Here is a 12,500-nt window from a genome sequence, read left to right as displayed (position 1 = left end):
CCATCTTTGGTTCATCAACGACAGTCAGCCTACAAACACCTGGGGTAACAGGTGTCCATCCAAGTGTTTAGTTCAGGTTCAGGTGAGAGAGTACGAGATATCTAACTCGGAAGATGATGTGATGTAATCAGTGAAAAGTCTAGGGTTTGTGTTCACCTATGTCATCAATCTCCGCCTGGTAGTGCTGTTTGACTCGATAGTGTCTCAGGCTGATGATGTCACCGGGCTTGAGGCAGCGATACCAGGTGAGACACACACTATTCCACATCACCACACACACACTTCCTGTCTGGTCAGACGCCTCCAAGACTGCCTGTAGACAGAGTGAGAGTGAGATTCGTAAAATGTGGTGTTCCTCAGGGTTCCATCTTTGGTCCACTTTGTTTCCATCAAAACACACAAAAAGAGATGTGTGTGTGTTTGTGTGTTCACTGACCTTATATGGACAGTCACAGTTCCTGTCTGGTTTCCCATAATACATCAGGTGTGACTTGTTAATGACGCGTACAATCAGCTGGTGTCTCACGGTTCCCCTGGTAACGCTCCGGTGACCACACAGGAAGGCGTCTCTCAGCTCCGACACGGTCACAGAAGGACGATGTTCTGTCAACATAAACGGTTACTTAATAAATTCAATTAAACGTTTTATTAATTTTAGATGTATTATTGATTCTTTAGAAACCCAATCAACCACTAACTGTGAACCCCCTTAGATTATTTTTGTAAATCTTATTCTACTGATTATTTGTTCAATTTCAACATTTTTTAAATAATATAAACTTGTGACTATAAATTGCAATAAACCCCCCTAAAATATTTGATTTATTTAAATTAAATTTAAAATATGGGCTCAATCTTATTAATAAACAAACGTATTCAGTGGCAGAACCTTCGTCCTCTTCTTCATCTCTCTCTTCGTCAGTGGGCGGAGCTTCCCTCCACTCCTCCCCACTGTAGTCCACACTGTTCCAGAGAGGCAAAAACACGCTCCGATTGGCTCTCAGGGGTAGTAGAGAACCTGTGGGTTTAATCCACCAACAAACCATCAACCTACAACCAACCAACCAGTCAACCAACCAACCAACCAACCAGTCAACCATTCAACCAACCAACCATCCAACCAGTCAACCAACCAACCAACCAACCAACCAACCAACCAACCAGTCAACCATCCGGCCAACCAACCAACCAACTATTCAACCATCCAATCAACCAACCAACCAACCAACCATCCAGTCAACCAGTCAACCATCCAACCATCCAACCAATCAACCAACCATCCAACCAACCAACCAACCAACCACTCAACCATTCAACCAACCAACCAACCAGTCAACCATCATCCAACCAACCAACCAACCAACCATTCAACCATCCAATCAACTAGTCGACCAACTAACCATTCAACCATTCAACCATCCAATCAACCAGTCAATCAACCAGTCAACCAACCAGTCAACCATCCATCCAACCAACCAATCAACCAGTCAACCATCCAACCAGTCAACCATCCAACCATCCAACCAACCATCCAATCAACCAACCAGTCAACCATCCAACCATCCAATCAACCAACTAGTCAACCAGTCAACCATCCAACCAACCATCCAGTCAACCAAGCAACCAAGCAACCAACCATTCAACCAACCAACCACTCAACCAATCAACCAACCAGTCAACCAGTCAATCATCCAACCATCCAACCAACCAACCAACTAGTCAACCAGTCAACCATCCAACCATCCAACCATCCAACCATCCAACCATTCAACCCAACCAATCTACCAATCAGTCAATAAATCATTCAATGATTAACTTTAAAAACAAAGGATCTGGTCTGTGTGTTACCTTCAGATTCAGTCTGTCCAAACCAGGGCAGCGAGTCGCTGCCTACATTTATTCCTCTGACTCCGCCCTCCTCACCTCCAGCTTCATCTGTGACCTCCACCTTCACCAGTCTGTAACTACAGGAGCACAAATATTACACCCGACTGATGACATCACAGCTGCTCAGTCTACCTGTCCACACTCACCTGTCTTTCTCTCCAGAGACGCCGGTGCATTCTGGGAGCTGAGCCGCCATGGCAGGCGTGAAAGTGGCGTTACGTAGCGTTGACCCCGGCTGAAGGACGTTTCTCTCCACCAGCCGGTTCAGACCAGGATCCAGAGTGACTCGAAGCCTGCAGTCCCCGTCTGTCAGCGTGATGTCATACAAGTCGTCACCTGGAGACACCGAACCAGAAACCAGTCAGACCAGAGACCAGGTCCCAGTTCAGGCTGGTAAGGAACAAACTGTGGCTTTTCATGATTTATCCTGTCTTTTTTATTTATTTCCCATCGCATATTTGTGTCACCTGTATCAAATAACCCCTCGATTATAATGACCTCTACCTCCCCCAAGTGGTGAAAAGTGTAATCAAACAAATGTGTTGTCCTGCTCTGCAGTGTCTCACCCATGAGGACAGCCTGGGGGAAGTAGACAGACGATCCCTGGTCTCTGCTGTAACGGTGCACATCCAGCACAAACAGAGACTCTCTGCAGACAGCTGGACAGGACGCCTGCAAGACAACACACAGGGCAATACAACACTGTGAGACAAAACAGGAAGCGGCCATTATTCAAATGTTCTGTTAGGTGTTATACATCTTCAGCCTCAGGTGTCTGCTGGTTTAACACGGAACTATAAATGTTTTTGATCATTAGTCAAAAGACCAAGCAGCACAAAGCTTTTGGGAATTTCAAAATAATATAATAATGGAATTTCAAACGTGAACGATTAAAAATGTGATTACTCAAGCTTAGTGGCACAAAGGATCGCGGGAAGCTGTCAGCACCAGACTCCATTCAAAAAACAAACAATTTAAGGTCGTCAATGATCGCGACTTAATCAGACAACAGCAGCATTAGTTTTAAATCTTAGTGGTCTGGATTTTAATTATTTATAACCATAATCCACACCGAGGGGGACAATTCTAACACAATGTTAATTTACATGAATTCACCTCACAGTAAACGTAGAGGACACCTGCGAAGCTCTGGTTGAATTGTTTGAATTTAAGTGTTTAATTGTTAAATAAAGACAAACAGGATGAGTTTATGTCCGCCGAAACATCACATTCAGACACTGCATCAAGTATTAATAAGAAGGTAGAGCGTTTTTGAGCTTTTCAGCGGAGTGAGGTTAAATCGGTGGATTTTTAAACGGAGTCTGGTTGGTGTTCAATCCGAGTGAGAGGAGGGAGAACCGGACTTCAGGTTGATCCCGCTCGACCCACACAGAGCCCATTTATCATTACAGATTCATATCAACGACCATGATGATAGAGAGGAGGGTTAGACCTGGTGTGGACCGGATCTGGACCGGGTCAGGGTTCTGTGGAAGATGCAGCCAGGAGCCGCCATGTTGGACAGGCAGAACAATAACAGTGCGGTGCATTGTGGGAGGAAAAAATAAAAAAGTTTTACACACAAACCAAAACAGCGGATATTTTAAACAATAATAAAATACAACTATTCATAGTTTTCACAGCCTGTGTTTGATAGATTATAGATAATATACCATAAAACTTCTATTAATAGCCCGGGCTTTTATTTAATTCACTCTATGAAGTGACCTTTATTATCGATATGAGACAGACCATTAACTGGTGCACAGCAAAGATGGGAAAGATTATAAAATTGTGAAAGTACACTGGCAGAATATTTAACAGAGTGGACAGTTTAGATATCGTTAAAATATGAAAGTAGAAATTGATGTTCTACTGATTTTTAATCTGCAAACTATTTCAACACTATCTGATCATTAAGGAATTTTGTCCTTTTTTTTGTCAGATATGAGAGCAGTTATCAGGTCAAACCAACAGGTGTTGCAGCGATGAAAGCGGGTAAGAGAAGTGGTTCAGCAGAGAGATCCTCACTGTTAATAAACTGATATTAAAACACAACTCACATGTTCATCATAGAAAAGATTTCTTTAATCTGCTGAAAATACAAACTTTAAAAAAAGTTTCTGAAAGAACCAAAGAATAAAGAGAAAAAAGACTTAAATAGTTCTGTCCCTCTCAGGTGTGTGTGTGTGTGTGTGTGTGTGTGTGTGTGTGTGTGTGTGTGTGTGTGTAGTCAGGCTCTGCGTGTGAAGTGCTGGGAGTCTCTGAACTCGAGGTACAGACTGAACAGGAGGTGCAGACTCTGGATTCTGGAGTTGTGGACGGGGATGTCGAGCAGACCGCAGATGACGTCGGCATAGTGGGCGGTGCTGCAGCCGAGGCGGGCGGGGGGCAGCTGCAGGCGGCCCAGCTGCTCCTCCAGCTCTGCCGGCCACTCCTGCATCAGGCTGTCGATGTCGGGCATCGCCCGGCCGTACTGCACGCTGGCCGGAGGCTTCGAACGATGCAGGGCGCTGATGCTCTCCACCCAGCTGTCGACCACACGAGGGTTCGACTGAGGACTCGCCACACTCGTCACCTTCTTCATCTGAGGGGGGGAGATAGAGGGGGGGGAGTTTCCTGTGATTAGAACAGGTCAGACATCAGACAGACGAGGTGTCACATGACGTGTGATGGCGAGCACCTCGGGCGCTCCGTGCTGCTTGCTCTCCTCTGACAGCCACAGCGTCAGCACCGTGGGCTCCGACTGCTTCACGCTCGGCTCGTCCAGAACCAGCAGACCCAGACTGTCCTCTTTGTCGTCCGGCCGCGGTACCTGAACACAACACAGGTCAACGCTGAGGTCAATATCTGTTTGTTACCGCGGTAACAACAAAGAAAGTTGTTGGGCAATTTATTGTTTTTAATTAACAAAAATTGCTAAATCGTACAAAAACATCGTCAACGTTTCAGAGCTGAAAAGTTGACGATGTTTTTGTATCATGTAGACGGGGAGGGGGTGTCAGCGCCTCGTAGAGCCCCCTCCTTCCCCTTCATCGTCTGTCAACGCGAGCGACTGAGAGGCAAATTAACAACACGTGTGAGTGTCATAACCTCAGAGCTGTTTTTCTGCAATAATCCAAAACGCCATGAAATAACCCCAGAGGCTTTTTGTAGAGGGAAACAGCGTGATGCTAACTTCCAGGTTAGCCAATAAAAATACAATGTCAGAGTAAAATGGCTGCCATGTAACAGTGAGTTTGTAAACACAAACAGGAAGTGATGTTTGTACCTTGAGGAAGGCGTCGATGTCTCCCACAGCGGGGATGAAGTCTGGGATGAAGGGCTTCAGGCTGTGCTCCAGCTCTATGTTCTGAGGGCTGTATCTGTTCAGGGAGGATTTATAAAGACGTGACAGAGTTTAGAACTCAGATATTACACAAGAGATGATCCAAACGCAAGAGATACCACGGCAACAAAGACAGAAAAAGATCGATGTTTTTTAAGTATTTAAAGTTGAAGTCAATCTTCTGCACGTTCCTTTTTGGTCTAAATTGCACAAAAATGTATTTAACATTTCAACGTTATCGACAGCGTGCAGCAGCTTTTGGTTCAAATCTGAATGAAGATCTTTAGATTTTTAAACTCTAAAAGTATTTAAGTTATTACCATCGTACTCCCGGCGCTCTGAGAACCTGACGGAGCGTCTTACCGTGTGATGTACTGGAACAGCTCTTTGATGTCACTGCTGACGGGCAGGTTGGCGTAGTCGGCAGGGTCGTACGCCCCCTCTGGAGCCGCACTGGGTTCATCATCATCATCTTCATCGTCGTCGTCATCCGAGTCATCCTCCTCTTCATCAGAGTCGTCGTCGTCGTCGTCCTCTTCCTCGTGTGGACTGACCCCGAGTGGCCTCCTGGTGGCCTCGTTGGCCCTGTGAGCCTTTTGGTCAGCCCCGAATTGGTCAGTGCTGATGGTGGCTGACATTAGGCCACGCCCCCTCCTCCTCCGCCTGGACTCTACCTGAAAAAACATAAAACAGTGATGTCAGAGGAAAAGTTAGGCCACGCCCCCTCCTGCTCCGCCTGGACTCTACCTGAAAAAACATAAAACAGTGATGTCAGAGGAAACATTAGGCCACGCCCCCTCCTGCTCCACCACTGACATCCTCAGACAGGTGTTTACAGGAGAGTAATGTTTCTAACCAAAGCTGTGAAAGAAGGAGAGATATGTCTTTTCTTTTTTTTTTTTAAACATAAGTTGGCAACGTATTTGTGTAATTTAAGAAGTGTGCAGGAGTTTGTCTGCAACTTTTGTGGTTAAAGGAAATTGTCCAGTATTAGGTGTCTAAAGCTTCGCAGTCGGGTAAAAGTCTCCAGTTAACAGGGTCACTCTTTACACCGTTACACCGGTGTACCGGCTCATCGTGTCACCTGTCTCAGGCTGCGGGGGGTCGGGCTGTACACGCTCGCCACCTCCTCGGAGTCGACCACCTCCAGGCTCTCGTCGTACGGCTGGTTCTTCAGCAGGCTGCTGTCTCTGCCCCGGTCTCCCCGGCCCCCCTGCTCCATCACCGGCCGCCTGTCAAACTACCGAATCGACCGTTAACTGCCTGTAGCTCGGTTAGCTAGCGTTAGCTTCTTAGCATCAGTCTGTTAACGACTAACGGAAACACACCGAACACACCGGAGAAACATAAAAAGATAAAAGCTTCACCGAATACTTCTGTAAGTTCTCAGTTAACGGTGTTAACTTGGTCTCAGCCGCCTCAGGTAGCTAACAGTTTGAAGCTAGCTGCTGAGAGGAATATACTGTATCCTAGCAACGGGCAACTTCTTCTTCTTGAGTTCATTGGCGGTTTAAAAGGTAAATGCCGCCCCCTACTGTACCGGAGTGTGACTGTGTATATTCTGTTCAAGTTATCTTTATTAGTCAAAATGCACAACATAACAAGGCAAAGCAGTCATAGCTGGCAATGAAATGTTTGTGTTCCAAGCTAATAAATAAAATAAAATAAAATAAAAAATGGTATAGAATATATATAATAATATAATAATAATAATATATTCTGGTTATTAATTAAGTAAGACAGAAAGTTAGCTTTACCCAACAATTTAACCATTTCACAGCCCTTGTTGAATGAATAAAAATAGCAGATTAACTCCTGAACGCTGACGCTAAATTGCACAGTAAACAAAACGCAACGTTGCCGATGTGTTTAGACATCAGGAGTTTACCTGCAGTTTTTGATGGACTCTGTCCTCTCCTACACATCTGTCTTATAAACTCATATAGTTTAAAAAAAAAGCTTCAGCACTTTTTGGTACAATTGAACGTTTTATATTCCTCCGCAAACTGAGATAAATGTTTTCAAACACATAAATACATTCTCATATGAGCATTGATAAGGCAACAATATAAAACAGGAAACTTCTCACCCTCAACTGGAGGTCATTACTCATGCCCACACACACACTCACACTCACACACAGACATGATAGTGACGTCAATGCTGATTGGCTGAAGCAGTTTGGGGTGAGGGCAGCCTGTTGCTCGGTGACGGTCAGCGGCCGTGTGAGAAGTTGAACTGCAGCAGCGAGTTGATGTTTCTGCTGCACGAGGAAACAAAGACGAGAAGTTTGAAATGAGGGGAAATAATCAGAGTCAGCTGCTCACAGCGTCGTCTCGTCTCTGCAGCTTCTTTAGCCTCTTTCAGGTTGTTTTGGTTGGAGAACGTAGAAGACTCACTCACACAAACCAAGCACCTTCAAACAAACCTCCTGACTCTGTCACAAATAAACTGAATGAGCTCTATAGAGACTCAAACTGTTTTTGTACCAGGATGTAAACATGTTTATTTTAACATAGAGCTCTATGGAGACTGACTCACTGCAGGAGACAGACTCTAGTGGACACTGGAGGAACTGCAGCTGTAAAGTTAGACATTTTAACATAGAGCTCTATGAGGACTGACTCACTGCAGGAGACAGACTCTAGTGGACACTGGAGGAACTGCAGCTGTAAAGTTAGACATTTTAACATAGAGCTCTATGGGGACTGACTCACTGCAGGAGACAGACTCTAGTGGACACTGGAGGAACTGCAGCTGTAAAGTTAAACATTTTAACATAGAGCTCTATGGGGACTGACTCACTGCAGGAGACAGACTCTAGTGGACACTGGAGGAACTGCAGCTGTAAAGTTAGACATTTTAACATAGAGCTCTATGGGGACTGACTCACTGCAGGAGACAGACTCTAGTGGACACTGGAGGAACTGCAGCTGTAAAGTTAGACATTTTAACATAGAGCTCTATGGGGACTGACTCACTGCAGGAGACAGACTCTAGTGGACACTGGAGGAACTGCAGCTGTAAAGTTAGACATTTTAACATAGAGCTCTATGAGGACTGACTCACTGCAGGAGACAGACTCTAGTGGACACTGGAGGAACTGCAGCTGTAAAGTTAGACATTTTAACATAGAGCTCTATGAGGACTGACTCACTGCAGGAGACAGACTCTAGTGGACACTGGAGGAACTGCAGCTGTAAAGTTAGACATTTTAACATAGAGCTCTATGGGGACTGACTCACTGCAGGAGACAGACTCTAGTGGACACTGGAGGAACTGCAGCTGTAAAGTTAAACATTTTAACATAGAGCTCTATGGGGACTGACTCACTGCAGGAGACAGACTCTAGTGGACACTGGAGGAACTGCAGCTGTAAAGTTAGACATTTTAACATAGAGCTCTATGGGGACTGACTCACTGCAGGAGACAGACTCTAGTGGACACTGGAGGAACTGCAGCTGTAAAGTTAGACATTTTAACATAGAGCTCTATGGGGACTGACTCACTGCAGGAGACAGACTCTAGTGGACACTGGAGGAACTGCAGCTGTAAAGTTAGACATTTTAACATAGAGCTCTATGGGGACTGACTCACTGCAGGAGACAGACTCTAGTGGACACTGGAGGAACTGCAGCTGTAAAGTTAGACATTTTAACATAGAGCTCTATGGGGACTGACTCACTGCAGGAGACAGACTCTAGTGGACACTGGAGGAACTGCAGTTTTTGGTGTTTGTTTAACTTCTTGTTGTTTATGTTGAATGATTCTTCCTGTTGATGTGGTTATTTGGTTTAGTCCAAACTGGTCAGAACATTTATTGACCTGCTCCCTCACATATCCTCTGGTACCCCTTAAGGACTTCCCAAAACCTCCACAGGAACCTGTAGAAACTTTTCAAGGTCTCCCGGAAACTTTTCAAGGACCTCAAGGAGTTTAAATCTACTCAAGGATCCCTGTACCACTAAAATATATCACAGAACTGTTTTATCCGGTCCAGCCTGATTTGTGAGAACTTGAATGTGTGTGTGGGTCACTGTTTTTATGGGGGGCAGGAATGTTCTGTTCATCACACACACACACACACACACACACACACACACACACACACACACACGTTTTTGTGATCAGCGACCTCTTTCTTTCTAATAAGGTGATTGATGAGCTATTCTAACTGTGTGTGTGTGTGTGTGTGTGTGTGTGTGTGTGTGTGTGTGTGTGTGTGTGTGTGTGTTTTATGTGCGTGGATGATGACGTCAGAGGCTGAATGGGGGGCGGGATTTTGTCTGACTGGGACAAAGACGACGGGGGGTCATTAAACACACACACACACACACACCTATCCTCGGACGATGTGAACCTCATTAGCCCCGCCCCCTTCCACAGGAAATAGTTGCTTACAACGATCGAGTCGCCGCGGTGACAGTTTACGAGGAGGCGAGGAGGCAGGACGAGTGAGGTCAGAGGCCATGAGTGTCTGAGAGAGAGAGAGAGAGACAGAATGCTGCGATCTGATTGGTTGAGAGAGGATGATGATGATAAAGGAGAGTTAACCTGTATGACTGTAGGTCAGACCACCTGCTGGTAACCATGGCAACAGGACAGATACTTCAGGGTATAGCCTTGGAACCTGCTGATGGAGTCAAGGCCCACTGACCATTCTCAAGGACTTATGTTACCCTACCCAAACCGGCTCAAGGACTCAAGGAAGCGTCACCTTACAGAGGACGTTCTTTGAGGGATTTCCAGGATCCTTGAGGTGATACAAGGGCCCTCAAGGAAATCTGCCCCTGATGCCTTGTCAGGACCTCCTCAAGGATTCCAGGTAAATACTAAACAATTCCTGGAACTCAATCTAGAACTCCAAAATGCCCTTCATTGAAACCCTGAAGCTGCATTAGAGACTCCTGATATCAATTCAAGGACCTCTGCAGAACACCTGCAGAAGATTCCAGGCTTCCTGGACCTTCGTAAAGCACCAATTCAGGCTTCTCAATGACTTCCCAAATATTAGTATTACATCTTCAAGGACTAGTGGAACTCCTCCAGAACCATTTGTACTTTCTCAAGGACCTCAGGATATTATCTGAAGGTTCCTTGAATTGCATTTAGAATTCAAGGTTCTCTTTCAAGGACAGATGCAACCTCTTTATTAATCATTTAGGGTCCTCTGTTACCTGGAACCTTCTCAAGGACTTATTAAACCTCCTCTAGAGCCCCAAGAATATTCTCAAGGACTTTTCATCTCCAGGTACCTTTCGAAGGACCTTGGAGCCCCTGAAAGCATCATGGAAACTTTTCAAGGAACCTTCAAGCATCCTGATTGGCATTTATTTATTTATTTAAACTTTCCAGGAGTACAGGCCCTTTTTTAAAGTCCTGTCATGGACTTTCAAATACCCTCAAGGACACCTGAAAGACCTCCTCAAGGTACCTTGATGTATCGCAATTGACCAGTTTCATCTGAACCTGGAATGAGCTCTTCATCACCCTGGAACCTTCAAGGACCGCAGGAACCTTCTCAAGGACCAGTTTGATCCATCAGACTTGTAAAAAACCTTCTCAGGACCTTTTCACCTCTCAAGGATTCCAGGCAGCTTCACAGCAATCACTGGAACCCTTTCAAGGACTCCAGGACCTCCCGATTAAATACAGATTACTTTTGTTTTGAACTCGTTCTCATTATTTTCATGAACCTTCACGTCTGATTGGCTGATATTTTTATCTCTCACACACACACACACACACACACACACACACACACACACACACATTGAGAATCTGATTGTATTTATTTTTTACATTTTATTTGTAAAAAAATTTAAAAAATGTATTTATTTGTTCTGTCAACTTAAGAAACCCTCAGCTGATCAATCTACAGAGATGTACACTCTAATTCTGTGTGTGTGTGTGTGTGTGTGTGTGTCTGTGTGTGTGTGTGTGTGTGTGTGTGTGTGTGTCTGTGTCTGTGTCTGTGTGTGTGTGTGTGTCTGTGTGTGTGTGTGTGTGTGTGTGTGTCTGTCTGTGTGTGTGTGTGTGTGTGTGTGTGTGTGTGTCTGTGTCTGTGTCTGTGTGTGTGTCTGTGTCTGTGTCTGTGTGTGTGTCTGTGTGTGTGTGTGTGTGTGTGTGTGTGTGTGTGTGTGTGTGTGTCTGTGTCTGTGTCTGTGTGTGTGTGTGTGTGTCTGTGTGTGTGTGTGTGTGTGTGTGTCTGTCTGTGTGTGTGTGTGTGTGTGTGTGTGTGTGTCTGTGTGTGTGTGTGTGTGTGTGTGTGTGTGTCTGTGTGTGTGTGTGTGTGTGTGTGTGTGTGTGTGTGTGTATGTCTGTGTGTGTGTGTGTGTGTGTGTGTGTGTGTGTGTCTGTGTGTGTGTGTGTGTCTGTGTGTGTGTGTGTGTGTGTGTGTGTGTCTGTGTGTGTGTGTGTGTCTGTGTGTGTGTGTGTGTGTGTGTGTGTGTGTGTGTCTGTGTGTGTGTGTGTGTGTGTCTGTGTGTGTGTGTGTGTGTGTCTGTGTGTGTGTGTGTGTGTCTGTGTGTGTGTGTGTGTCTGTGTGTGTGTGTGTGTGTCTGTGTGTGTGTGTGTGTGTCTGTGTGTGTCTGTGTGTGTCTGTGTGTGTGTGTGTGTCTGTGTGTGTGTGTGTGTCTGTGTGTGTGTGTGTGTGTGTGTGTGTGTGTGTGTGTCGTCGTGGGTAACAGCAGAAAGAATGTGTGACATCACAGCGTGGCGTGGTATATAAGCTCGTCTCTGAGGTCTCCACGCAGACCACCGACCCGTCCTGGCACCGCGACAGGACAGACACACACACTCACCAAACTTCACTCAAAAAACGTCCATTTTTACGACGTTGTCTGAGAACGATAAAATCTTCTTTTTTTTATGACTGAACTTTTCTGAGCAGGTGAAACTGTTCCTTCCTGGAGTTTGTTTGTTTTTGACATTTTGAATTGTTTGGATTATTTCTCTCCGTCGTTCAGTCACAGTGAGTTCTTCTTCTCTTTCTTAAATATGATCCAAACAGGAGGATTCATTATGATCAAACCTTCTGATGATTGTGGTTTAGTTTAGTTTGCACACATGTTTCCATGGTGATGATTTTGTTTTTTAATCTAAGTTTGTGATTTGTATTTTTCCTCCAAACAAAGATGGCGTCTTTGTCTTCCTCCTCCTTCCCGGTCCTTCCTCTCCTCGTCCTCCTCTTCCTCACCATCGCTGTGGAGTCCAGACCTTCATCTCAGAGAGACAACTCACAGGTCTGAGAAAATCTTCATCTTCATCATCATCATCACGGTCA

At 45.2% G+C, this 12,500-nt stretch overlaps 2 protein-coding genes across 2 annotated transcripts in view; both read right to left on the bottom strand.

Moving 5' to 3' along the window:
* si:ch73-71d17.2 (RPA-related protein RADX) overlaps positions 1-3,451 on the bottom strand; it is an 8,139-nt gene extending 4,688 nt beyond the window's left edge. The window contains exons 1-7 of the mRNA XM_061030719.1: positions 3,341-3,451; positions 2,454-2,559; positions 2,034-2,223; positions 1,849-1,964; positions 890-1,018; positions 437-603; positions 157-313 (exon numbers count right to left, since the gene is read on the bottom strand). Coding sequence (XP_060886702.1) covers positions 157-313; positions 437-603; positions 890-1,018; positions 1,849-1,964; positions 2,034-2,223; positions 2,454-2,559; positions 3,341-3,403 — 928 coding nt within the window. The 5' untranslated portion in view covers positions 3,404-3,451. The remainder of the gene's footprint in view (positions 1-156; positions 314-436; positions 604-889; positions 1,019-1,848; positions 1,965-2,033; positions 2,224-2,453; positions 2,560-3,340) is intronic.
* Positions 3,452-4,067: 616 nt separating this feature from the next.
* ift46 (intraflagellar transport 46 homolog (Chlamydomonas)) lies at positions 4,068-6,721 on the bottom strand. The gene is made up of 5 exons (XM_061030738.1): positions 6,300-6,721; positions 5,579-5,889; positions 5,159-5,252; positions 4,571-4,702; positions 4,068-4,474 (listed from the first exon to the last, which is right to left on the bottom strand). Exons 1-5 carry the CDS (start codon positions 6,435-6,437, stop codon positions 4,121-4,123), a joined length of 1,029 nt encoding a protein of 342 aa, XP_060886721.1. The 5' UTR covers positions 6,438-6,721; the 3' UTR covers positions 4,068-4,120.
* Between the last annotated feature and the right edge of the window lie 5,779 nt (positions 6,722-12,500).

The sequence above is a fragment of the Labrus mixtus genome, chromosome 23 (assembly GCF_963584025.1).
Source record: "Labrus mixtus chromosome 23, fLabMix1.1, whole genome shotgun sequence".
Lineage (NCBI taxonomy): Eukaryota > Metazoa > Chordata > Actinopteri > Labriformes > Labridae > Labrus > Labrus mixtus.
The sequence above is the reverse complement of the archived record's forward strand: the minus strand, read 5'-3'. Positions and strand labels throughout refer to the sequence as shown.

Bases quoted from the DNA above. Each gene is read 5' to 3' on its own strand.
- ift46 (XM_061030738.1), bottom strand. From the start codon at position 6,437: ATGGAGCAGGGGGGCCGGGGAGACCGGGGCAGAGACAGCAGCCTGCTG. The intron at 4,703-5,158 runs GTACAAACATCA...TGTTGTGTTCAG, and splicing joins ACATCGACGCCTTCCTCAAG to GTACCGCGGCCGGACGACAA. The intron at 4,475-4,570 runs GTGCTCGCCATC...TCCCCCCCTCAG, and splicing joins AGCAGCACGGAGCGCCCGAG to ATGAAGAAGGTGACGAGTGT.